The sequence below is a fragment of the Nicotiana tabacum genome, chromosome 19, assembly GCF_000715075.1.
Source record: "Nicotiana tabacum cultivar K326 chromosome 19, ASM71507v2, whole genome shotgun sequence".
NCBI classification, from domain to species: domain Eukaryota; kingdom Viridiplantae; phylum Streptophyta; class Magnoliopsida; order Solanales; family Solanaceae; genus Nicotiana; species Nicotiana tabacum.
The window spans coordinates 105406057-105433396 of NC_134098.1; the positions used below are offsets into that span (position 1 = coordinate 105406057).

Below are 27340 nucleotides of genomic sequence, written 5' to 3' on the forward strand. Positions count from 1 at the left end.
TGCTTTGCCTCAGAAGCAGCTACCCTAATCTCATGCTGAACCGGAGTCATTGGGGGCATAGGAATATACTCTGGGGCCTGATCAACCTGGACCCTCTGCTCAGAAGTGCGGGCTGCGGGAGTCTATGCCCCTCCCCCGGCTTGAGATATAGCGGGATCTATCGAAAATAGTCCGGCCTGAGCCAGAGTGCCGAACATGCTCATGAACTGAGCTAAAGTCTCCTGGAGGGCTGGAGTAGCAATAGGGATCTCTGGTGCTGGCCCTCCAGCTGGAGCTGCAGGGGGCTCCTCTGACGTAGCTTTCGTAGGTGCTCGGGCTGCATCGCCAAGTCATTATCTACCCCGACCCCGGCCTCTGGCGGCTCTGATAGGGGGCTCGGGTGCCTGATCATCGGTCCTCCCAGTACAGATCCTCACCATCTGTGAGAAAGAATAGAATAGAATCTTAGAATTTTTGGTGTCAATAACTCACACGACAAGGAAATCAAAGAAATATGATTGTTCTTAACAGTTACATAGCCTCCCGAAGATAAGTACGGACGTCTCCGCACCGATCCGCGAGACTCTAATAAATTAGCTTGTGACTCGCGACTCCTATAAACCTAGTGCTTTGATACCAACTTATCACGACCCAAATTAACCCTTTGTAAGGTGTCGTGATAGCACCTAGTCTTTACGACTAGGTAAGCCTAATATTACGAAAAATATAAAGAAAACACAACATTTTAAAGATAAACAACATATTGTGAATAGCCAAGAGTAGTACCACTCGGCATATACAAAACAATAATTTCCCAAGACCCAGAATATCACTAAGTCACAAGCTGCTATAATCTATGTAGCTCTATACAAAAGTCTGAAGATAATAAAGAAAGTCTCTAGGTGAGGGAGTAGAAGGGGACTCCGAAGATCTGCGGACGCAAGCAGAAGTACCTTGAAGTCTCCTAGAATCAGCAGCACGCACTAACCCCAAGGCTGATAGCCCGTACCTAGATCTGCACACGAAAATATGTACAAGAAAGGGTATGAGTACACCACAATAGTACCCAGTAAGTGCCAAGCCTAACCTCGATCGAGTAGTGACGAGGTCGGGTCAAGGCCCTACCGGAGTAAATATAATAAATTAAAACAGTAAAAGATATAAGTAAAATTTACGATACACAGTTAAAGAAAATCTTTGAAAATTTAACAGTTAAGGGAGCCCTCGGCTCAGAACAAGGTAAACACAGTGGGAAATCTCCCGGGATACCGTCCCGTAGTTCCAAATGAATATGCAGTACAGGGGGATCTCCTGAAATACGTCCGTAGTCCCAAAGTAAATATGCAGTGCTGGAGGATCTCCCGGAATATGTCTGTAGTCCCAAAGTAAATATGCAGTACTAGGGGATCTCCCGGAATACGTCCGTAGTCCCAAATTAAATATGCAAAACAGAGGGATCTCCCGGAATACGTTCGTAGTCCCAATTTAAATATGCAATGCAAGATGAAATGGAAGGTATGGCATCGAGTTATACCGTTTATACTGAACACAGATAAGAAAAATAGGGACTTAATTAAGCATGGCGCAAAAATGTCAAATAGGCAGTTAAAACACGTAAGCATGTTTCTCTAGTCTAAGTTTAACAATTAAACGCATTATTGAAATTTAATAAGGAAAAAATAGTTTATGATTTAGAAAGGAAAAACGGGATTTTTGTAATAATGGCCCGTATACGTACTCGTCACCTCACGTACATGGCGCCCACACATCAATTAATATCAAACATCCTAAGGGAAAAGTCTCCAACACAAAGTTAGGCAAGCCACTTACCTCGAACCGCTCAAATCAACTCGATATCACGTTCTTTCCACGAGTATCCGACTCCAAATGGCCCGAATCTATTCAAATTAATTGCATAATGTAAATATAACTACAAGTAACAAATTTAACTAATTAATTCGAAGCTAAAGCGTGAAATTAGAAAAAATGCCCAAAAAGTCTCCCTGGACCCATGTCTCGGAACCGGGTAAAAATTACAAATTTTGAACACCCATTCACTCACGAGTCTAACCATATCAAATTTACTAAAATCCGACACCAAATGATCCTCCAAATCCACAAATCAAACTTCCAAATCCCTAGCCTCCAACTTCTAATTTCCACCTTAAATACACACTAACTAGGTGAAAAAATATATGGCAAAGCAAGATTATTGATCAAAAATAAGCACAAGGAAATTACCTCAAGAAATGCCTCGCAAATGCTCTCAAAAATCGCCCTAAACCGAGTTTGCAAAGTCAAAAATGACAAAAATCGCGAAGCCCTTCGGTTTTAACCACTGTCCAAGTATTTTCGCACCTGCGGAACCTGGGCTCGCACCTGCGGGTGCGCTTGTGCAAAAAAAGTGCGCATCTGCACAATTCACTTATCCCCCTCTGCCTTCGCACCTGCGCGTGCGCGCCTGCGGAAATCCCCTCCGCTTTTGCGTAACTTGCGCACTTGCGAACAGTCTTGCGCATTTGTGGGCATCGTAGATGCGGCCTTTTCCCACGCACCTGCGACCCCTGACCAATCCACCCAACTCCGTTTATGCGCCAATTTTCTCGCACCTGCGGGCAGCCTTGCGCAGGTGCGATTACACCAAAACCAGCAAAAGCACCAGATTTTTCCTAAGTTCAAATTCATTCAGTTAAGCATCCGAAACACACCCGAGGCCCCCGGGACCTCAACCAAACCTACCAACCAATCTTATAACACCATACGAACTTAGTCGAGCCTTCAAACCACATCGAACAACACCAAAATCATGAATTAAGCACGGATTCAAGCCTAAAAATTTAAAATTTTCCAAATTCTACAAACGACGCCGAACCACATCAAATCTAGTCCGAATGACCTCAAATTTTACACACGGGTCATAAATAACACTACGAACCTACAGCCAGCAAAACCAGCAAAAGCACCAGATTTTTTCTAAGTCCAAATTCATTCCGTTAAGCATCCGAAACACACCCGAGGCCCCCGGGACCTCAACCAAACCTACCAACCAATCTTATAACACCATACGAACTTAGTCGAGCCTTCAAACCACATCGAACAACACCAAAATAATGAATTAAGCACGGATTCAAGCCTAAAAATTTAAAATTTTCCAAATTCTACAAACGACGCCGAACCACATCAAATCTAGTCCGAATGACCTCAAATTTTACACACGGGTCATAAATAACACTACGAACCTACAGCCACCTTCGGAATTCCATTCCGAGCTCGATATCAAAATTTTCACTATCGGCCGAAATCGCCGAAAAACTAACTTTCGCCAATTCAAGCCTAAATCTACTACAGACCTCCAAAACACATTCTGGACGCGCTCCTAACCCCAAAATCCCTCAACGGAGCTAACGGAGTCGACGGAATTCCATTCTGGATCCGTCTTCATACAGTTCTGACTACGGTCCAAACTTTAAGGCTTAAACTCACAATTAGGGACTAAGTGTCCCAAAACTCTCTGAATTCCATAACCAATCACTCCGGCAAGTCTCAATAGCGGAAACAAACGTGGGGAAAATAATAATTAGGGGATCGGGACTCAAATTCTCAAAATGACCGGCTGGGTCATTACATCAGCTCTTCTTCAAGTTTTTTTTTAAAAAATTGATCCGAGCCTCCGATTAACACTCGGGGCCCTCGAGGCCCCGCCCGAACATACCAACAAGTTTAAAATCATAAAACGGACTCACTCGAATTCTCGGAACGCGTAAAACAACATCAAATCTAAGAATCATACCCTAAACCAAATTGATTCAAACTTAAGAATTTCAAGTTCTTCAATTTACTTTCAATGCGCCGAAATATACTTAAACTACCCGCAATGACACGAAAATTTGCGTACAGGTCTTAAATCACTATACGGAACTATTCCCAAACTCAAAATTCCAAACGGACTTTAATTATTCAAAATCCTACTCCAAACCAAATTTAAAGAATTTTAAACCTTCAAATAGTTGATTTTTACTATTAAGCGTCAAACGCTCCCGGGTTATCTAAAACCCGATTCGGATATACGCCCAAATCCAAAATCATCATACGAACCTCTTGGAACCGTCAAATCCCGATTCCGGGGTCGTTTTCTCAAAATATTAACCGAAGTCAAACTTGTCCATTTAAAGCTAACTTAAGGAACCAAGTGTTCCTATTTCAGCCCATACGCTTCCAAATCCCGAACCAACCATCCCCGCAAGTCATAAATTAATAAAAGTATGTTCGGAGAGTTTTATTTTAGGGAACGGATTTCTAAAAGTTAAAATGACCGGTTGGGTCATTACAAGAAAATTGTTTAAAATGACCATTTTATTTTGTATGAACTCTATGTTTAAAGGGTACAAAAAGTGAATGACATTTCGCTAAGGGTCTTCGTGCTTTTAATATAAACTAGTCTTTAGAGTACACGCGTTGCGCGTGTATCTCGTGTTAATGAGTATAATTTTTTTTTAAATTACATAAATTTTAAATAGAAAATTATGTTTGAGTTATTATAAAAGAAAGTTAAAGAAAAACGTATAAATTTTTAAAATAATGATTATTGTATCCTATTTATCTAATTATTCAATAAGGCAAGAAACTTTGTCCTACGTATTTTCTTATAAATAGACGGTATTATGAGTGTGCTTTTATTTTAGTGCTCTTATACTACATACATATCTATAATTTTTATACATGTTTACTTATTTAAACATATAAGTATTAAGTATCATTTAATGATCATATAAGTATTAACTTGCGTAAAGGTTCAATATTTATATTTGTGCTCAATTTTATGTGTTTATTCCAATTGAAGTGTTAGAATCTAAATAGAATTTAAATTTTTAAATATTAGGATTCCTTACCTAATTCAAATAAGGAAGGATTCAATAAATAAAATTTAGTTGATTTCAGAGTCCTAAGAATTAGGAAAATAATAAATGACTATTTTGTCTAGTATGAAATTTATTATTAAAGGGTAAAAAAGACGAACGTCATTTCACTAAGGGGTTTCGTGCTTTTAATATAGTACTAGTTATAGCGTACGTGCATTGCACGTGTCAATAAACTAAAAATTACATACAAAAGAAACAAATTATATAAAGTAGCAATAAAAGTTATAATAAATGCAACATTTATTTATATGACAAAATAATGTTAATATTGAGTCAGTTGCTGAATAAAAGACAAAACGAAGATACTCAATATGTTAAATAAAATAGGTTTCTCCTTTGTTTCTTTCACTTATATGGATTAGATTTTTTTCCTTTTCAATAAACTAAAAATTATATATAAAAGAAACAAATTATATAAAATAGCAATAGACGTTATAATAAATGCAACATTTATTTATATGACAAAATAATGTTAACATTGAGTTAGTTGCTGAATAAAGACAAAACAAAGATACTCAATATGTTAAATAGAATAGGTTTCTCCTTTGTTTCTTTCACTTATATGGATTAAATTTTTTTCCTTTTCCAATTCAAATATTTTACTTAGACGAATTTATCAAGATGACTTCCAGTGGCATTGGGTTTCTGCTATGTACACAATTACTTATGCACAGTGGGTTTCATAGTCAAAACGTTGAAATTGTAGAAAAAAAATTCTAAATAATTCTACTCTTTAGGTAGGATCCCAAGTGATCATGGACATTTAGAAATAATAAAAAGCAGAAGAGAATCCTCTTAATTGATGAAAGGCAGAGGGATATAAAATAACCAATAAATGTAATTTGCAAAAGAAATAAACACAATCATAGATAACTTAATCCACCAACCGATCATCTATAGTTTTTGAAGAGCATCAACTTATATAGCTGACAACAAAAAGATTTGTATAAATCAACCAAATAAAAAGTACCAAATATCAATGACTCTATTCTTAGTTCTCTCAGAATATTATTGCAAAAATCCAGGTGAATAACATAATACACGTATAAATGCTAACTCAAATTCTCTGTTCTGCTTCTTCTATATACACGATGTAACGAAAATAATAAAAAATTGGCTTAAAAAGAAAACCTGGAAACACACAAAGCTGGAGATTGAATGAATCTAGTAGGAGTTACAACTTCGAACTACGATAAAGTTTATGAAGATTTTGGAATTGTAACTCCTTTATAGAAGCACTTTCAAATATACAAAAAGTCAGATTCATAAACCAAAAAGAATTTGAGTAGGACACTATTTGTAGGATACCACGGAATGTGAAGAAGACTCCAATATGATTTGTACTTGCTTACGATATTAACGGGTTTTTTTTATTTTTTTCAAAAGAGATATATATTATTAGTGTTTATATATAATTATAATTTTATCCAACTTAAAACATACTTACGAAAGATAAAAAAGACGAACAATATTTTGATATGGCATTCGTACTTTTAATATAGTATAGATAGATATAGATTAGTTCTCTCTCATATAACTTATATAATTTAAGCGCAAAGAAAAACAGACTCCGAGTGGTATTTAAAGTTTTAAACCATGTATTATATAGCTCAGAGGCAGATCCACATATATCTTTGTGGGTGCTGGAGCTCCCATTTCTCTATTGGCGGTACATACAGAGATTGTTCGATTATTTGTCAGTTATTTGTCAAGTATTGTTGTTAAGCACCCATCAATAAAGAAGCTTCATGTATGCTTTGGTTTTTGAGTTGGAAGAAAGTTCGGTTGAACTAAAAAATTTCCGAGATCGAATCTATTGACGTACATTTATTTTCATTTCAACTCATGCTTTTTCTTCTCTACCTTTTACCGTGAATTGCTTGCCTCTTTATCTTTTTTTTTTTCTTCCAAGAATTGCTTTCCTTTTTATTCTCTTTGCCTCTTCCTATATTGCTTTATTTCTCAATTTGCTCTTCGTTTTCTTACTTCTTTTCTTCCTCTACTTGGTTTCAACAATTTGACTTCTTCCTCGAAATAATTTTCCTTTCTCTTTTCGTTTTCTCAATACGTATGACCTTTGTGACTGAAGTCAATTTGATATAGTTTAAATTAACCTTTGAAATTTTTATTTTTATTCACTTGTGCAAAAAAAAGTTAAACTTTTCAATTCATATCGACCTAGACCAATGTTGCGCTGAATTTGATGTTGGAAATTTAGAGTAACTAATAATGCTATTATTCATCATTTTCAAAGTATGAAAACATCGAATACAAATATAAATATTCTAATCTTTTGATGACAATATTATATATATACTTGTTCAGATATTTTACCATCAAGTTTCAAATGGTTGTGCAATTATAATTTGGTTGTAGTAAGTCTATGTTATAGGTGACTGAGCACTCCACGACTTTGAAATCCTGGATCATTTTAGGTATACATTGAAATTATATCAGTATAAATGGAAGCAAGCATCATATTTTGAAAATTTAGTGTGCATAAACGATAATCCGTCTGCAACCACAATTTATTTAAACTTATAAACACAAAATTGATAAAGACGAATTCAAAAATTACAAGAAAATAAGTTTTATAGAGAATGTAAGTGTTATATATTCATTTAAAGACAGTTCCAAGTTAGGGACCATTTTGGCACTTTTGTGCTGTTATTCCCTCTTCTTTTTCTATCTAATACTCTTTTTGTGGAGAAAACATAAAAGATACTGTAGTACTACTAGTCTACTACTACTACTACAAAAGGAGAGAGAGAAAATAAAATAATTTAAAATAAATAAAAAAGGTTGTAGTGTTTACTTTCTCAATCTAAATCCAGGTAACGTGGAACCCGCATTGCTGTGCTAAAGTCCAATCTCCACCGCCAAATCATCAAAAGTTGCCGCCCTCAATCGCACTTTCCACGACACGTGTCCCCCACCCCATCCCTAGTCGGTGATCCCACCCTATTGATCAATATCGTACCCTTTTCAAATTTCAAACTCATCCTATCAAGAATTTATCGTATTATTTGATGATGTTTTACTTAGAAAAAGAAAAAGATTTTTACTTGACGTAAATTTTAATACATTAATTAGTTTATATTATTAATTATAAGAAAATATCATATCAAAATTAAATTCTATGAATTTTAAATTCAAAGATATTGTTGTGTTTGACGGAATGTATACACTACTAATCATATAAAAGATATAATTTTAGTTTTATCAAAATAAAGAGATAACATTATGAAACAAAATTTCATTTTATATGGTCGATAAATTTGTGGTTCTTATAATTTAGAAAGTAATCAAAAGCATATTATTAATTTTTATTGCTGATAAAGAACTTTCTGTCTTTCCAACTAAAAATGAATCGTAACAATTTTATGCCTCATCTTTTAATTACAGGTTTTATTCCAACCAATAATCATCTCATTTCAAAATTACGTAACTAAATGTAGGTTCGGAATACGAGCCTGAGGTTCGGGCATACCTCGTTCGCTTCACCGTTTCAAACACATAAATATCAAATTCTCCTCACAATTTTCTCGGCAATACAGTCGTTACTTTTACACTTTGAGTCTTAGAATATTGGGTTTAGTGATCGAATCGGAGCTCCGAATCGGGAAATGGCAGAGCACGTGGAGAATTCGGATCCTAAAGGGGAGTCGTTGATGGAGAAGATCGCCGACAAATTTCACGGCGGTGACGATTCCTCGTCGTCATCGGATTCAGATACCGAAACGAAGAAGCCGGCAGCGAAAGAGGAGGTGGTGGCGGCGGCGGAGGCGGAGCCGTCATCTGTGAAGGACAAAGTTTGGAGGCTATTCGGAAGAGAAAAGCCGGTTCACAAGGTGTTCGGTGGAGGCAAACGTACGGTTCTATTCTCTGTTTATCTACGTCCTTAATATTTTGTATGTCTATTTATTTCTAAAGACTTTTTTGGGGGATTTTGTGATTGAGGAATTTTAAGGGTTTTTAAGGATCTTAAAAGAATATTCTGGGGAATAAACTTGTTTTTTAACAGCAACTGAGGGGCCAAGAGTTCAATTTCGTTCATTTATTGAGTGTTCCTTTTTGCTACTGTTCATTTTTTTAAGTTAAAGAGTGAATTTTTTTGGATGGCAGTGATTGGTGGTCTGGAATTTGTATGGTTTAGGGTTTTTGGAGGATCTTAAAGAATATTCAGATCCATATAGTAGTTGTTATCATGCTCTTTGTTTGGAGCAAGTGAGCAAAAGTTCAAATTTTGTATTTTTTTTTTACTTGTTTAAAGATTGAATTTTTTAGATGTAAATGATTGGTGGTTGTGGAGTTGATGAGGGTTTAGGGTTTTTTGATGGATAACAATCTTCAGATCAAATTGACCTGTTGTCACGCTTGTAAAGGTGGTTGTTTAGGGTAATTGAGCATGCAAGAGTTCAAATTTTATTTTTGAGTTAAAGATTGTTTTTTTAAATGAAAGATGGTGATTGAGGTCCTAAAGAATATTCAGATCCGTCTTGTTATCATGCTTATATACGTTTTTGTTAAGAGCAACTGAGCTGCCGAATATCCATTTTGTTTATTCGTTTATTGAAGATTGAAATATTTGGGTGAAAATGATTGGTGGTTAAGGAGCTGATTACGGTTTAGGATTTTTGAAGTATCTTTAGGAATCTTCAGATTCAATAAACATGTTATCATTTGAAAAGAAGTAATAAAATTCTTGAGCTACATGTGTGTTTGTTTATAGCAACCGAGTAACCATGGTTTCTTTGTCTGATCTTAGTTGAGCATCATGGTGGGTGCTTCTCATGTCTACTAGGGTTCTTCAAAGTTTTAAATTCATATCTTTTTGATCTGTGAGGTTGCTTCTGAAAACTGCTGCATATTATGTATGAAGGTTTTCCCTTCAAGTCATAATTTTAACTTCTTATTACGTGGAGATTTGGGCTGGGAAATATTAGTTTCAAATGTGCATCCGATTGGTGATGCCAACTGAATTGTGATATGAGGCATAGTTGAGTGATTGATTGAATGTGTATCTGGTTGTCGCAGCTGCTGATGTATTCTTGTGGAGGAACAAGAAGATATCTGCTAGTGTACTTGGTGGAGCAACCGCTATATGGGTTCTTTTCGAATTGCTTGAGTACCACCTGCTCACTTTAATCTGCCACATTTTGATCATCTCTCTCGCAGTCTTATTCTTGTGGTCAAATGCAACCACCTTTATTAACAAGTAAGCTTTTTCTAATATTAGTACTATTAACCTATGTTACAAATTATTTGATCATTTTTCTGAAGGTGTTGTTCTACCATTTTTGACAGGAAACCTCCACATATCCCAGAAATCCACCTTCCACAGGACCCTTTCCTTCAAGTGGCTTCTGCCCTGAGGATCGAAATCAACCGTGCTCTTGCTCTACTGCGGGAAATTGCGTCAGGGAGAGAACTGAAGAAGTTCCTTGGTGTAAGTTTTCCCCATTCTAGTAGTCTTCCCTGAATGAAGTTTATTGGAATGCTTCCTGTTACTGGTGTATGTCCAATACTGTGACATTGAGCCTTCATTTATCCACCTCTCCTGAAGATGTAGATTGTTTTTTTTGTCCATCCTCCTTTGATTTCACCTCAGATGTGTTGTGGTGGTCTTGGTTTTAGTTTTAGTAGTTCCATGTATGTCTGTTGCTCCCCTTATTGATCCTGACTTATTAAAGAGTATTTAGGTTGTGTTATAGTTTTCTGAAGGTATCACATAACATAGTAGGATGTGGAGTTTTAGACTACCTCTGTTGTTGAGATTTTTAGCCTGTTGGATTCATGACAGCTAGGTTTAGTTAAGCGCTCTTTGCCAAGTTTTGTGGTTTCCCCAGATTCGACAGCCCAAAGGATTTATTACATTAGTCTGTTGTAAATTAAGTTCTCTAAAGATTCTTGTTTCCAATTTCTTCGTCTTAAGATAATTCTTTTCTGATCTTGCATGAGCATGAATATCTTCGGCGTTTCCAAACTTGCTCATGTTACTAGGTTGTCGCCGGTTTATGGATCATCTCTATTGTGGGTAGCTGGTGCAACTTTTTGACGCTGTTCTACATATGTAAGTTCAAAAATTTCATTGACACTGTCTTTTCTTTCCTATTTGTTCCTTCACCCAGTGCTGATTTATTTGATGATCTTCCTGCGTATGTACCAGCATTTGTGCTCCTCCACACAGTTCCTGTTCTTTATGAGAAATATGAAGATAAAGTGGATCCTTTAGCTGAGAAAGCAATGCACGAGATCAAGAAGCAATATGCTGTTTTTGATAAAAAAGTTTTGAGTAAAATTCCAAGAGGACCATTGAAAGACAAGAAGAGGGAATAGATGTAGTGTGCTGCTTTGCTGCTAGAGTGCTTTGGGTAGCTGCTACCTTTTCAGAATGTGATAGTGTGCTTTTCTTGTACTACATGGGGCTGTGTCCCATCTTACATATATTTGGGGGTTTATTTACTGGTGATAGACTGATAGATCTTGAAACAGTTGAAGGATTAGTCTATCAGGTCTGTACGAGTGAGTATTTGGCTGCAGTTTCACAACCTGTCAGTGTATGAGTTAAAAACTGAATTGACATTCTGTTTCTTCCACCCCTGTTTGTACTTATTCTTTTGTCAACGTTCCACCCCTGTTTGTACTTATTCTTTTGTCAACGTTCGGATGCTCCAGCTCTATGATCCATAGTCGCCTGCCGGTTGATTTGGTTACTGATAAGTTGGTTGAGTCTAATTTGTGATATCAAGTGGAAATGACGGTTTTTAGTTGCTTGTATGAGAAATTGTGATGTTTTAGGCAATGCAAGAAGAAAATGTAATTGAAACAGCAGATCTCGATCTGAAGCGTATCATTATTGGTGTTAGCTGTTTAAACTTAGGCTCTTCTGTTGCTGTCAATGTACGGCGAGAAATATAAGTCAATAATGAAATCCCACGAAACTAACGCAGATTTTATGTTATCTTTTGACTGCCGCTAGGGGTTGTCGGCTCCTTCCAAATTATTCTTATTATTAGATTCCATTCGTTAAACAAGAGTGACTGTTGCAATGTCATTTAACAATCGTCTCTGATAAACAACATGTAACAACAGAAAAGGATGGATCTGCTCCTGCTTAAGAACAGCCATCAGCTTATCCAACAGTCGTTATAACTACATTAAATGCTCCACTGGTCTTTTCCTCTTCTTTTTTTCCACCCTTGCATCAAGGGCTCTCAGTCCCCCGTAGGGTAATGATGACTCAAGAAAACGACTCTTTTTTGAAAGAATTGATTGAACAAAAGAATTGCAATTACAACATTACAAGGAGAAGCAAAATACATACCTCCTATTAATTACAACAATGCTGTCAGTATCTAGGTAGTCTTGAAATCTGATAATTGGTTTCCAATGGGGTAAGAGGTACTGTTGAGAACTCGGCATCAGAATGCTCAGGGGGCAAGATAACTTGCCGTGAATGTGGTGCCAAAGGGGGTAGGTTATGCTTAGGAGAAGATTGTTGTCTCGAGGAAATAAAGGAAACATCAGAACTATGTGACCTATGTTCTGCCATGGTTTCATCTGCACCCATTGCCTCCTGAAATCCCTTGATTTGATCTCCTGCAGTTCCGTTGCCAGCTTCAGCAGCCTCCCTTTTCTCTCTTTCTGTCTCTTTAAGAAGAAAATCAACCCAGAGATCTGCAAAGGACTGGATGAACAGTCCAGAAGCAAAGCATAAAAAGTCAAATTTATGAAAACCTATATGCCATTTGTTGCCAGCTTATTAGACAAGTAGTAAACAAGAACATGTTCAGAGAAACTAAACTAGCTCATTTGATGATATATTCAAATTCCATATACCGCCAAATAAATACGAATACCCTCCACTTTTCTCCAGCAAACAATAAAATATTCACAACATAAGCCCCTCATACAGAGAAACATTAGAACACAACAAAAAAGAAAACAAATAAGTAAAGATCAAGTAGCATGAAGATGGTACGAAGCTTACACTAATCAACTTGAAGCTGGACTTGGGGGAAATACAAAGAATCGCACACTAAAAATAGCACATTAAAAGTTGGCTTACAGCCTTACCTCAGCAAGTGGAAGGACAAAGTTCATTTCACGGTTCCATCAACAAGAGGTTTAAATGTAAAAGTAAATCCAATTAACTTCTGTCTATTAATTCAAAATGGAGAAGTAAAGCATTTGGCAGACACCATTTCTCCATTTCTGGAAGTTGATACATTGGATGAATGAGTAATACTAGAGCCGTGGAAAGGTAACATGCCAATGTCATTTCTGTTAGATGGCCATTCCGAGTGACAATCTCAACTTGACAGGGCAGGTCATAAAGTAAAACAAAGCCATATGATTATTGAACAGAAATTTACACGATATTTACCTGATCAGATGCCGTACTAGAAGGTGCTGAACTTCCACCCAAGATGCCACCTACTAGTCGTCCAGGGAGACCCAAGACACCCCGGACGACACCTTTACCAGATCCTTGTTGAGCCATGCCTATCCTCTGCTTATCTTCATCAGAGAATCCTAACATACGGACCATAAGATCCAAAACCTAGAAAGATGGAGAGATATAAATACATGTGTCAAACAGAAACCTTTTCTCCTTCTATTTATCTGAAATTCTTCCACTATGGCCAAGATGTATTTGCTCTTAATTAAGTCTCTCAAGGTCCTCCATTACATGCATAAATGTTTCATATCTTCTTCGTTTATGCTTCCTTAATTAAAATTTTCAAATGATTATGGGTTCAGCTAGATGGAATCTTTAGGATAAAAAGTGAGTTTTCTGGTTGATTTGTCTTAGTCATTCTTTGTTTTTGCGACCAGGTGAAAATTTTGAAACTTTCAAGTCGAACAAATAACTAGCCAATAACTAGCATTAATGGGTGCAATTGGTTAAGTATTCCCCAAGCCCTCACCTGACTCAACTAGTAAGCAAATGACCTACCTCTTTGCTGTGATTCCTTTGGAAGTAAGTCACCAGTAACTTGATCACAATCCGCCTGCATATGACGAAAATGAGGTTTAAAATATTTCAAACTATTGTAAGGTATCTACTATCTGGTAAACAATGTTACAGCAACTGTAAATTTGACTGAGTAGGAGAGAGATGATGACATAGGATAAGGGCCTAAAAAATGGACAGAGAGAGCTTGTTTTCTTTGACTACGGAACGAAGCAGCACGATGTAGCATTTAAGGTTCAATCAGAATGTTCATGGGAGGAATGCCAAGAATACTAATGAGGAACCTAGATTCTAAATACTGTTTCATGACCAATGCATGAAAAATCAACGTGACTTCATGAAACTGCAGCGGCTAATTTCATAAATTACTAGATAAATAGTAGATTAAAGATGCGTATGACAGCACTCTTCCCTCTATTGCCTTGTTGATCTTATTTCTGTATGACTTAATTACTTCAATTTTTGCAGCAAAAGTAAAAGGTCTAGTGATTAGAGGGTCTCCATATCCCAAACTAATAGAAGTGGTGGCAAATCTTCTGTTATAATTTTCTCAAAGTACTGGCATGATCTTCGTAGATAAGGTGATTATTTAAACAGGTGTAAGTATTATGTATTCCCATCTTCATCTTTAGCAGAAAAAAATTGAACAGGCAAAAGATACAGTTGACAATGATCCCACATGTGTTTTAGCTTTCGTAGCTGATATATTTCGATGTTAAAATCATGAGACAAATCTCATGCAGGATACGAGATAAAAATCCAATCTTTCATGGTTTGACAAAGTCTCACCTGTCAACATAATTATCAGAATCCAGTGACATCCTATTCAGCCTGGTCATGCTCTGTTCAAGAGCTCGTCGTAGCTTTTCATTGTCTTGCTCAAGCTTATTTATACGGCCCTTCCCTTCAGAAAGTCTTCTCTCCATGTCTGAAAGTTTCACCAACACCTCTTCTTTCTCCTTCTTGAATGTTTCCGACTCATTGTAAGCATCCTGATGGAAGCATAAATCATCTTTAGAAAAAGAATAATAGAAAAAGTGAGCGACAAAGCTGGATCATGTTATGCAAATGACCATGCTCCAAAATTAGCCCTAACAATGGAAAAATTACAAGCTATTGGTATGCCTATGATATTATAGGGAAGTAATGAAACATACAACGCTAAAGATATCCTTTTTTAAGTTTTAATTCATGTTATATCATATGTTTGATAAAGCACATCTTAAGTTCAAATGCTCTCCTGAGGGCTACGATATTATAGGAAGTAATGAAGCATAAAGGTTACACAACTTAACTACTAGATTAATTCACATGCTGTTCGGAGATGATACTTCAATTTTCAGTGACCATACCTGAGACAGTTGACAAACTTAAACCAACCTATGGTGTCGTTCAAACCTAGGGCTTTGAATTAAGGTCCATAAATGTGAACTTATCCTGGCATGCTTTACCAATATCCAGACACTTGCAGACCTCTTTAGTTGACAAGTTTCATACCTTACTTGCTCAATTCTGACTGTTATGTATTCCAAGTTCAAGAGTAAGGAGGTGCAGGCCTCTATCATTGAAGAGGCCGAACAGAAACTTGCTAGGAAGAAGAACTACTTGTCTAGGATAAAGTAATCTTGATTAAAGCTTCACTCTCTAACCGATCATCCTACGGTTTCTCTCCATTTCATGGCCAGTGATAATAATTGGGAACTCTTTGTGATGGCATTGAGAGAGCAAAGAAGTACCATCTGGCCTGATGGAAGAAAATGGGGCAGCTCAACTCTTTTAGGTTGTTTTAGCATCAAGGATTTCACATTCTTTAACAGAGGTTGAAGGAGAGAAGGGATTTGGCATTTTTGCTATTGAACCTGATCATTTTTTAGGAAGCTTATTGTTAGTAAAATGCCAGTGATGACTTGATTGGTTCACTAGTCCAACTTCTTCAGCTTAAGGAGTTCTTTATGCAGGTCATCCATGAAAGTAAGATTTAATTTTCACCAGCGAATTTGCTTTAGCTTGATGTTTGGTGTTGTTACAGCTTTTAAAGACGTCTTTCCTGCTATTTTCAGCATTCACATACAAAAGAATAGCAATGTGGCAGATTACTCACTTGAAACCATACTGGTATTGTTGATGCATTCATTTTCAACCACCACTTGAAGATTGGGGAATGGAGCAGGTGAATGAATTGTTTCACAAAGTTACAAAGTGTCACTATTAGCAAGTACTGCTGATAAAATCTTCTGGAGTAAAGAAAGAGGATGCACTTTCTTTGTCAGGTCTTATTACAACAATTTCAGCCATAAAGCTAGTACTAATGTTCATTGGAAGTTTATTGTTGTACGGTTCCAAATGAAGTGGCATTTCAGCCAGGTTTAAGGAGCTCAATGTCGCTTCTTCTATTGATAGATTGTGGAAGAGAGCAAACTTCTTTATCACTAAGTGCTTCAACGTGTAACTTTCATGCAATAAATCATCTACTGCCTCACCAAAAGATTACTTTGGACCTGTGGAATTTTATCTTCTTTCTTTTGTGGGTCTATTGGATTATTACATCTAATATTATTTATCAGCTAAGTCTGAAGATCCAGCACATAAAAACGAGAGGGAAATCTGGTTCTTTTAGGATCTGGACTATTTGGAGGGAAAGACGGGGTTGAGAATCCTACTAGCAGAACCAAACCTTCTATTTTCTTTTTATCAATTTTTGGCCAACCCCACAGTGTATGGGAACCTGGCTTGATGTACTGTACGCCTTTAATCTCACCTAGTTTGTATTTCCCTTTTCTTTGGCGGCCCTTGCGAGTCGTTATATCTTTGAATTATTATTTTAAAAAAGCTTTTAGTGCTTAAACATATATTTGCTAAAGAAAGTCTTCCTAAAATAGGAAAAGCTATCTTGAATCTTCTAATTTTCAAAATAAAATACCACATTCAATCCATGTTAAGTCATTATATAAGAACACTGCATGGATATACGAATTAACCAATCTTTCATTCAAATAGATGTACTTGAAATAATAATTTACTCTATTCTAGGAACACATTGAGAACATAAGCAACCGGGCAGCAAAATGGAATATACCTTCAAAAGCCCTGAAAGTTTATGCGATTCCTCCTTTGCCACTGCCAATTCTTCTCCAAGGCGTTCCTGGACATAAATGCAAAAATAATGCATAAATTAGAAAGAAAAATTGGTTTCAGAGAATTATCTGTTTGTTTTGCAGCATAATAGAAAGATACTACTATACCAGAGCCCCACTCTTCAAGGGACAGGTAGAATAGATAAAATAGAATTACCTTGGCTTCAATCTCGGCATAGTATTGGCCAAGTGCAGTTTGTAGGTTAAGGACTTCAACATTTTGGGCTTCTATTGTGCTCAAACAGTTGGCTAATTTTTTATTTAGCTCATTGACTGTATCCTTCGACTTCTTTAATTCATTATCATTAAGGGTTTTGACATCTTCTTGACTTGCAATTGCTTGCTTAAGAGCTTTCTCCAACTGCATTATTTGAGCTCGCTGATATTCGTTATTTTGACGTAGCTCTTCAATTATTTGGCTGTCCTCATCCATCTTTTCTGATTCTTCCATTTCCTGCAAGCACAACAGCATGAATGACTATTTTCTACTTGGCCGTAGAAGGCTTATCCCAATTTCACTGCATATATTTGTTACAGTAACAATATAGCGTTAAGACATACACAATGTCCCAGTAATTAAGAAATGACGTCACATTGGATGTTAATTTGCAGTACTCTAAACTAAGTTAACTAGCAGAAACTAAATCATCATCCACAAATACAAATAAATGAATGCAAAGTTAAATCGATTATAACATGACATGTCTCTAGAACAATAATGAGACATAAGGGGTCGTTTGGTTGCCGGTTAGAGTTATACAGGTATTAGTTATGCAGGAATAAGTAATGCAGGGATTAGTTATGCATGTATTAGTTATGCAAGGTTGAGTTATGTTGGGATTAATTATGCATGGATTAGTTATGCGGTAGTTATATAAGGATTAGTAATATAAATGTAATGTGAGTGTTATTTATTATTAGCTTACTTTATTTTATTAAAATCGTTAGTATAGTTTAAATATATATTTTTAAACAAAAAAATACAAGTTTGAAGAAAGGGTATTCTTGTCATTTTGTGTTTTAATACAAGTATTACTAATACATGTATAAGTTATTCCACCTTCTACCCTGCATAAATAATACATAGATTCCCTCATAACTTATACATGTATTAGTTATGCGAAAAAGGAAAATATGAACCAAACATTGTATTAGCAATGCTACATTTTATGTGGAAAAGAGGAAAAAACAACCAAACATTGTATAACTTATGCTAGCTTCTATGTGGAGATTATTTTTCCCCCTTCTTTTAACCAAACAATGTATAAAGTTATCCTAGTTTTAATGCATGGATAACTCCTCTCTAACCGGCTACCAAACGACCCCTAAGTTGATTACACATTAGTAGTTAATTTCCAGTTGATAAAAAGTCAGTCCTCAACATGGTGAAGAAAACGAAGAAACCTGTACACTATGATGAAAGCTAATATGGAGGTCACTAGACCAGATGAGGGAAAAACTTATCAAGAAAAAGAAAAAGTCAAACAGCAATGTGGGCAAAGGTATGCATACTCCATTCACATTAATGATAAAGAAATGGACCTTGGGTCTAATTCAACCCTAAAAGCTAGCTCATAAGGTGAGTATTTCCCAAGACCATATAAAGAGTCAAATACTACCATCTCCAACCAATGTGGGATATTCAACCCCCCACCCCCCGCCCAGGCCTGGCAACTGGAGCGTGGACAATATAGGACTGGGGCTCAAAAACGGGTAAATGAAGAATTGAGATGGGCCTGGCTCTGTTACCATGATAAAGAAATGGACCTTGGGCCTAACTCAACCTCAAAAGCTAACTCATGAGGTGAGGATTGCCCGGGACCATATAAAGAGTCCAATACTCCCATTCCTAACCGATGAGAGATATTCAACAATTAATATCCTATAACAGCATGAATTCATGGATGTACACAGGATTAGAATATAAAGATGATCTGACATCGACAACAAATCTGAGTCCAGCCAGAAAAGGCCAAATCTGCAAAGACACTCTGCAGTCTGCACTGCTATTGATTAACTGTACTGTATAAAGAAAATGTCACCCCAAAAAAAAAACCTCCTGAATTCCCCTCTAGCAGCTCAAATAAGATACACTCATTAAGTATTAGTTAACCTTCTCAAGTAAATGCTGCTTAAGGCGTTTTAGTTCTTGCAGTGCTTTGTCCCTTTCCCGGCGTGTTTCCTTCAATTCATTCTCCACATTTTGTAACGACCTCTTCATTTCTTCCTTTTCAGGAAATACCTCCAAAGGATGCACCTTCTAAAATAAAATAGTAGATTAGACAATACATATAATTAAAAAAAAAAAAATAGACAGTAAGGTATTGAAGATAGTTTATACCACAAAGTTGAAAGAGCGAGTCCAAACGAAACAAACCCACCTCAGTTATACCATTGATGTTACTTCTATCAGCTAAAGATACGCCAGCTGCTGAAGCTTCTAATTTATCTTTCTCATTCTGCAAGAGAGAATGTCAAGGCATGTCTCACTTCAAGATTTGCAAGTTTTATATTGAGGATGAAGAAACTATAAAAAGCACTTGAAATTTCTCAGTGCCATATGCAAAGAGGAAGAGACTCATAAATGGCAGCAAAAGATATTAATGCACATATAATCTGAAAGTCACTAAGGATCTATTACGCCACAACACTAACCTTAAGATTACTGTTTTCTTTCTGCAGTGTTTCTATAACTCTTCTCAAACCATCTATTGCTTCATTTGATTCATCGTTATCTCTTTCATGAAGCTCCATTTGCAACTGTTTTAATTCAGATACTTTATGAGACAGCTCAGCACGAATATTTGTCATCTCCACAGCCATCTGAGATGCAATTTACAGAGAAAAGGAAATTATACCAGTACGACAGCGGAAGCTGGATTCAGTAAGGCATGCAGAAACAAGAAGTCAAAGACCATGAGCACAACTTAGCAAAGAGTACAATAATGTTTAGCGAAGCAAGAAAATTGGGATGTTCACGCGCTTGTTCATCCTGTCGTGTGTGAATATTTATTGGACTACCAAAACGTTTATGTTACGCAGTACGAGAAGATACAAAGACGACAAAAGATATTGGTATACTCTACTAGATGTCAAAGTACATAGCCAGCCTCCAGTCACATAATTTTCCCTCTTTGATGAATAGCCTCCAATTAAATGATTTAAACACAGTAAATCTTTCATGAAGATGTACATCTACATATGCTAAAACATCTTTGTGAAGGTGACCTACTCTAATTTGTCTTTGATTGATTGATGGATTATTACCAAGTATAGTGACTGCTGATAAACAACTCAAAGGCCAAGCTAACCAAGATACTAGTGAAGACACCTGATATGCTCCAATGAGATCAGATAAGATCAAACCATCAAATGGCAATAAAAATGAAAAAAGAAACAGTAAAAATATAAAAACACTTGATAAAATAGAAAAACTTCACAAGTTGAATACTGAAATATATTACTCTATCAAATTATGACTATAGGATGTCAGAAGGCCACTATGCATCAATACATAAAAAGCACAAGGTTAGCACTCACTTTATCCTTGTCTACTTTTAAAGAGTTCAGCTCTTGTTGGAAAGTCGAGCTCAGCTTCTGCTCCTCTAAAATGAAAGTGGTTTCAGACTGCATAATCAATTGAACCGTTTGAAAATTATACCAGCCATATTCATAAGCAGTTAAATACCTTGTAACCTAGTTTGCATATTTGCCAGCTCGGTCCGTTCTTTATTAAGCTCCATTTCCAGTTGTTTTAACTGCAACTCATGAGATGCCTGTATAGCTGACAGGGATTTATTTTTCTCTTCCGGCAAGTCGGCAAGCTCCTAGAAGAATTAACATATTTCAGTAAAGTTTCTTAATCAAAGATAGAATCCAATAATAAAGGGCAGCCCGGTGCACTAAGTTTCTGCTATGCGCGGGTTCGGGGAAGGCCGGACCACAAGGGTCTACTGTAGGCAGTCTTTCCCTGCATTTCTGCAAGAGGTTATTTCCACGGCTCGAACCCGTGACCTCCTGGTCACATGACAACAACTTTACCCGTTACGCCAAGGCTCCCCTTCATAGGATCCAGTACTAAGGGACAAAAAAGGAACTAGAAAAAATAAAATAAAGCCAAGTGTTGTTACTCATTATATTTCCAAAACCTCTTTTATTTAGCACTAGTGCCTGCGGAAGGGACAAGTAAAGGACATTGAGTCTTGTAAATTGCTCTCCTTATCCCCAATCAAATATCCTAGTGTAATTTGCTAAGCTTATAAGATATGAGTTAACCTACTTGATGTTAAGTGGAACATATAGGATCCATATTTAACCCTTTTAAGGACATGAATGTTAGTGTAAAAGCAGATCATAAATTTTGGTTACTAATGTCCAACAAGCATAAAGAATGCAAATATATACCTTTAGCAACTCTCTACAGTATGAGGCACGTTTTGTCACAATACAATAGCACAACTCGACTGTTGTGCAAAGCAATGAGTCCTTCCTATCCATGATAATGGACATTATTCTTTTCATTGTTTACAGTGGACATTAAATCTAACCATCCCACTTAAATACCAGATTTTTTGTCTGCGGCAGACAAAAGAACCAGTGACGTGTGCATATATCACACATCATATGTTGCGCTCTTACCACTTGATCAAAGCCCCGGGGGTGACAGTGGGAATTATTCTAAACGCCCCATGAAGGACCTGAAAAGCAGCTCATTATCAAGGGGGAGAAAATGTAGGCTATTTACCTTTTCATTGCCAAAACTGGTTCCATTGCTTAGTCCATCCTGCTTCAGAGAAAACCCATTGTTTGCTCGGCTTCCAAAGGAACGGTTAGCTATAGCTTTACTTTGGCGGTTTGGAGATTGATCATTGCTCCCCTAAACAAACCCAGATAACATCAAGTGCAGACTACATTTGTTAAAAATATAATCCACCAATATACCTCATAATTAGCACTAATCACCATTCTCAAAATGGTGTATTTTACTTTCATAGAAACCTTTGTAGGTAAACATCATGTGAGCTTTTTAAAACAGAGGATATTTTTGATTGAGGGTGGGAGATAAGCAACACTAAGGCTATAGAGAAGACAATTAACTCAGACCATTCAATATCTTCATCTCCAGAATAAAAGGTAACATAACAATGTTTTCAGCAACTAGCTGTAATCAGATAATCACTTAAAATCCATCAACTGTATGGATATCCAGAAAATCATTAAATATATAAGCAACAGAATAATTATGCTTGATTAAAAAAAAGCAAAATAATTATTAAATAAAAAAGCTTTATTTATGGAATAACTACCTTATGCATGTTTCTAGATGCACTCAAGGGAGAACTCGATTGTAGACTTTGCTTCAATGATCCATTTTCTTCATTTAACCTTGAAATTTGATCCTGCAGAAGTGACTTTTCAAGTTGTAAAAGTATAACAAAAATTTTACAGCAAAAGGCATGGAAATAAATGTCCCCAGACAATTGAAGATCATGATTTGCACGCATCTAGTAGCACAATCTTCTTCTTCTTCTTCTTTTAAATATCAAGTAGCACAATTATTAAGTTCAAATCACATGTTTATGGAACATTAAAGAGTTTTTGACCAAAATCATCCCTATTGATTCACCCCAACTTTAACGACATTCTTATAATATTTCATTTAATAGAAAACATCCTTTAAGTTTTCCAAAACTGACCAAAAACATCCCCCTTTAATTTTTCATCCGCTTCAAATGGAGCTTATTGTTTGTCATGTAACTACCCGTTGATTTCTTTCCAGACAAACTCTTCCTTCTTTCTTCAAAAGAACACCGAAAACAGCTATGCTAAGGTCTTCCTCCAGCGAGAGAAATAGGAAAGCCAATAAATGGCAACGCAAGAGATAGTTAAAGTCCAGAGAAACTCACCAAACTGGGCTAGGTAGTTGACTGCATAATGAGAATAGAGCTAAGATTTTCCCTGCACATGAAACACTGGCTTGATCCTTCAATGACGAACTCAGAAAGAAGACTGCTACTCTACTCCCAAGTGGGTGGATATACTGCTGGTTATGCTATCTATTCATGGATTGCCTAAATCACTAAATTAGAAGTGTAAGAGATAACAAGGGATTCAATTAGAGGGATTAGGTGATGTTATTGCTTAAGGCAGCAGTGAAATGTCCATCGTATGTCACTCATGCAGATCCCACAAGGACTCCATCCATGCAACTCTACAAGAAATTTGGTGTCTTGGTTTCCAATTGGAGAGACTTGTAAAGGGCTATTTATTACTTTGATTGAAATGCCTATAGAATATATTTGGATTTTGACATGAAATAAATAGAGGATTCCTAATCTTCCTGGATTCTGCAGCCAACTCATAATTCTTTTATGTGCATCAGATATTGCTAGCTTTCCTGCAAACGTTCATGAAAAGATCAAATTGCTCACAGAGAAAGGGCCTTCCTCCCATGGCTCCTCCGTTCTACCAAAGACTTCATCTCCCGTCTTTTATTCAGTCATCCTTCCGATCTCGTTCTCCAGCAATTCAATTGTAAGTTATTCCTCCTATCATGTGCTTTTTCTTTCTTTATCTCCCTCCCTCAAATTTTCATCATTAATCAGTCAAAACCCCTATTTTCAAACAATTTTTATCTGTGGAATGCAAATTATTCAATTTGGTTTAAGATACATTGTATATTTGGTTGTAATTCTATATATTTGCAAAGAGGAACCTTTTTTTAAGTTTTAGCCAAGGAGTACTTCAACAGTATTTTCAGCAAGAAGTGAGTTTTTTTCTTTTTGATGATTGAGAAATCCGTCTGTGGCCAAACCTTAGGACCAACCGCAGCCTTCGAAACTCAGGGATAGTGGACTCGATACTCTACCCTTCTCCACTTAAATACCAAGTTTAGTTCGCATGGAGCATATTCGAACTTGTGACCTAAGCCATAAGTCCCTCAACCTTTGCCACTTGAACTAAACCCCGGGGGAGCAAGATTTCAGTTTTTTATTCGTTTATGGAAAGAATTAATGAAAAGAAGGGTTAGTGGGAAAAACGCGACCAAAAAAAAAAAAGGAAAAAGAGGAGTAGCACGTGAAAAACAACAAGCTCCATTATAAGTGGAAGGACAACTTAACAGAAGGATGGTTTTGTTCTGTTTTGGAAAATTTAAAGGATGTTTTTATATTAAATAAGATATTTTAAGAATGTAGTTAAAGTTAGAGAGAAACAATAGGGATGGATTTAGCCAAAACTCGAACATCAAAAATAGTCACCACAGTATATGGTGTCATTGTTTGTAAGCATGAAACAGTATCATGATTATTTTCTTCCTAAAGAAGATATTGCATTACATTGGGCCCCTCAGCAATGTCCCGATGGGTCCGAATGGGCTGTCTCGGACCATCAAATTCAAATAAGGAAGATTTAATAACTCTAAGTACCAATAAGAATTTGAAGTCACAAGCATCACATCACTTCTGAAACTTGCCCAACTACTGTATAAGATATCATGTCAAGCTGAAGAAAAAAAAAACTTTACCTCTTTTTCTATCAATAAAGCTGCATAATTAACTGACAGTGCCTTGATTTCAGCCTCAGATTCTTTAAGTCTCTTAATTTCAATTTTGTATTTCTCTATCTGCAACACAAGCAAATCAAACACACCTAATTAATTACATGCCACCTTGTGGACCAGGAAAAGAACTTTTAAACAACCAAAGGTCCCCCGAAATTCAATTCTGCCACAACAAAATTAGACTCCAAGCAAAGTTATCTTTTTTAACATAAATGTACTCATTTCATCTTTTTGGTAATAATGATGATATGAGTTGAGCTTACAGAAAGAAATGAGGATTCATATCGCCGACCCAACTTGTTTGGGACTGAGGCAAAGTTATTTTTATTCATTTCAGCCCTGTCCTTTCCTCAACTAGAGTAAATTGTCTTGTCAATCTATTGAATTAACTAATCGTAACATTGTAAGGAAAGGCTATTTTCTTCTTCTTCTTTTGTTTCCCACCCGGCGTTTGGTACCCGCTTTGGGACCCGACTAATCAAAAACTACCAAGAACTCTGATAAAATAGCATTTAAAGATAACAGCTAGGACATATAAACTAATGCAACTAAAGACAGCACATCAGCACTAAAAATTTTCTCTGCATTATTTCACCTACTCATCAATATTTTATACTAAATCAGGTTATAAGTGACAAAATCATCTTCTCTGAAAGAACATTAGAATTTTTTAAGGCAAACATACAACATACATAGCCTTAAAGATAGATGCATTTTTTTCTTAGCTTTTTGGTGCAGCCTGGCCTTTGTTCATGATGTGGATTCCCTGTTACAGATGATTGAGGCCTTGCACAATATGTGAATTTTTGAAGAACTATCTTAGTGCTGTTGCACCATTTATTTATTTTAAAAGCATTACCTATTAAAAAAATGACAAAATAATCCAACTTTAGATATACCACAACATTTTGTCTTGCATTATTTCGCCTTACGTATCAATATTTACTACCTGAATCAGTTTTAGAATCACTAAAGTGACAAAACAATCCAACTTTAAAGCTATTATAACCACCGATGAAATTGTATGTTCTTAATCAACAATTTTATTTTAATTATCTAATACACTACAACCCACTAATACAAAAAAGAGGCCTTAAATTACAACAATCTGGTTTTGGAGCATTATTCAGCCTCCTAACACTACCCTCGCCAATCAATCCATTTCTAACGAGCTTATATATCTCTTCTTTCAAATAACTAACATATAAACCATCAACATAACATGAAAATGTAATGAGAACATATTTTCAGCTCAATGCATTCATCTGTGGGCCTCCCAATGTTCTTTCATGCAACACACAACATCAATCAATCAACTACCCGATCAGCGTTGTCAAAGGCGAAAAGCGTTAAAAAGCACTCCAAGTCTATCGAGGATTTAAGCAAAAAGCGGAATTAAAGTGTGGGCTTTAGTTTAAAAGGGCACTACGAAGAAAAAAATTAAAAATTAAAAATACATATAATGCAAGAAAAAGTAACAATTTCATTCATAATGATATCCTTAACACAAAATATATTCTTTTGCCAATCATATTTATTGTTGTGTACTGCTCTATTCAAGATAGAACTTATGGGCAATGAGGTGCACGCCTTAGTGTCTTGCCTACAATGAAGGCAGCCTAAGTGAGGTGAAGCGCATACCCTTAGCTTTTTTGAGCTTCAGAGCTTAAGCGTCCCTCAAATGGGCATTTTTTGATAACACTGTACCCGATCACTCTCAGATAAGTTATGCTCGACTATATGAATCCTCTACGGCGATTTCGCTCTATTCAGGTAGCACTTGCCTAGTAGAGAAATCGTTACAAATTCATACAGTACTATATTCACATTTAGTCGTCAACCTATCACAGTCCATGCTTAGTGAAGCTCACATGGATAGAGTCTCGCCCAATATAAAGAAAACTCAAGATTATCAACTTTACACAATGTGTAAATAACTAAACCTACTTAGTCCTCCATTTTTGAAATTCAAAAGCCGATCCCCTTTCAGGTAATACTGGGTTAATTGTGTGGTAGACGTGTGTCACAAGTTCGAATCCTATTGAATCCTCTATTTAGGCTCATGACATTCTGATACTTAATAAATAAATAGATATTCTCTAAAATACCTCTGGGTTGTGAGCAGAACCGAAACCATTGGCAATTGGGGAATGATATGTCGGCGACTTGGAACGACAGAAACTTCTAGAAATTCTCCGATCAGATAACGAATTATTCTCCGGTGGATCACCTGAACTGTAAACCGAAAGCTCTTCTTCGTCGTCATCGTGAATTTCAAGAGCGATCCTATTGAGATTCTCCTTAAAATTCTCAATTGAACTCCACATCTTTCAACCCCCGCTGCCCAGAATTTATCTTCGAATAAGTTCAGACAAATAATAATCTTGAATGGCAAGATTTAGGGGTTGGAGAAGATCTTTCTGTTACAAATTAGTGGGAAGAAGAACAAAATGGTGCCTGTTTTGCATTTATTCAGAGTTTATACGGTAGATCTGGAAAAGAAGAAATTACAATCAAGTTTATTTTATTTCGTCATCATAAAAGCAACGTGTTTTGTAATTTAATTACGCGTCAGTCAGATGGAAACCCATGTTTTTTTACTTTTTTCCCCTTGAGAATCGGTTAGCCCCGCCATGTTGTATGAGACCGAGCGTTGGCCGGTTAAGAACTCACACATTAGAAGCCATCATAGAGCCCATTTGGCTTAGCTGATTTAGAGTAGTTGATAAGCATTAGGTGCTGAAAAGCACTTTTAAGTGCTGAAACT

At 36.4% G+C, this 27340-nt stretch overlaps 2 protein-coding genes across 3 annotated transcripts; one reads left to right on the plus strand and one right to left on the minus strand.

The window, feature by feature from the left end:
• The first annotated feature begins 8435 nt into the window (after positions 1 to 8435).
• LOC107767738 (reticulon-like protein B5) lies at positions 8436 to 11525 on the plus strand. Its single transcript, XM_016586826.2, has 5 exons — positions 8436 to 8768; positions 9936 to 10116; positions 10206 to 10347; positions 10902 to 10971; positions 11068 to 11525. The coding sequence occupies exons 1-5, from the start codon at positions 8525 to 8527 to the stop codon at positions 11235 to 11237; spliced, it is 807 nt and encodes a 268-aa protein (XP_016442312.1). The 5' UTR covers positions 8436 to 8524; the 3' UTR covers positions 11238 to 11525.
• Positions 11526 to 11955: 430 nt separating this feature from the next.
• LOC107767737 (golgin candidate 3) lies at positions 11956 to 27099 on the minus strand. 2 transcript variants are annotated; one of them, XM_016586825.2, is made up of 15 exons: positions 26682 to 27099; positions 24538 to 24636; positions 22319 to 22411; positions 21757 to 21888; positions 20701 to 20839; positions 20553 to 20617; positions 19668 to 19835; positions 19394 to 19471; positions 19126 to 19269; positions 17170 to 17466; positions 16955 to 17020; positions 14668 to 14870; positions 13861 to 13915; positions 13288 to 13464; positions 11956 to 12588 (listed from the first exon to the last, which is right to left on the minus strand). In XM_016586825.2, exons 1-15 carry the CDS (start codon positions 26898 to 26900, stop codon positions 12250 to 12252), a joined length of 2274 nt encoding a protein of 757 aa, XP_016442311.2. In that variant the 5' UTR covers positions 26901 to 27099; the 3' UTR covers positions 11956 to 12249. The 2 variants fall into 2 exon arrangements, with proteins under 2 accessions (XP_016442311.2, XP_016442310.2); XM_016586824.2 differs by having other exon boundaries at positions 19126 to 19272.
• Positions 27100 to 27340: the final 241 nt, after the last annotated feature.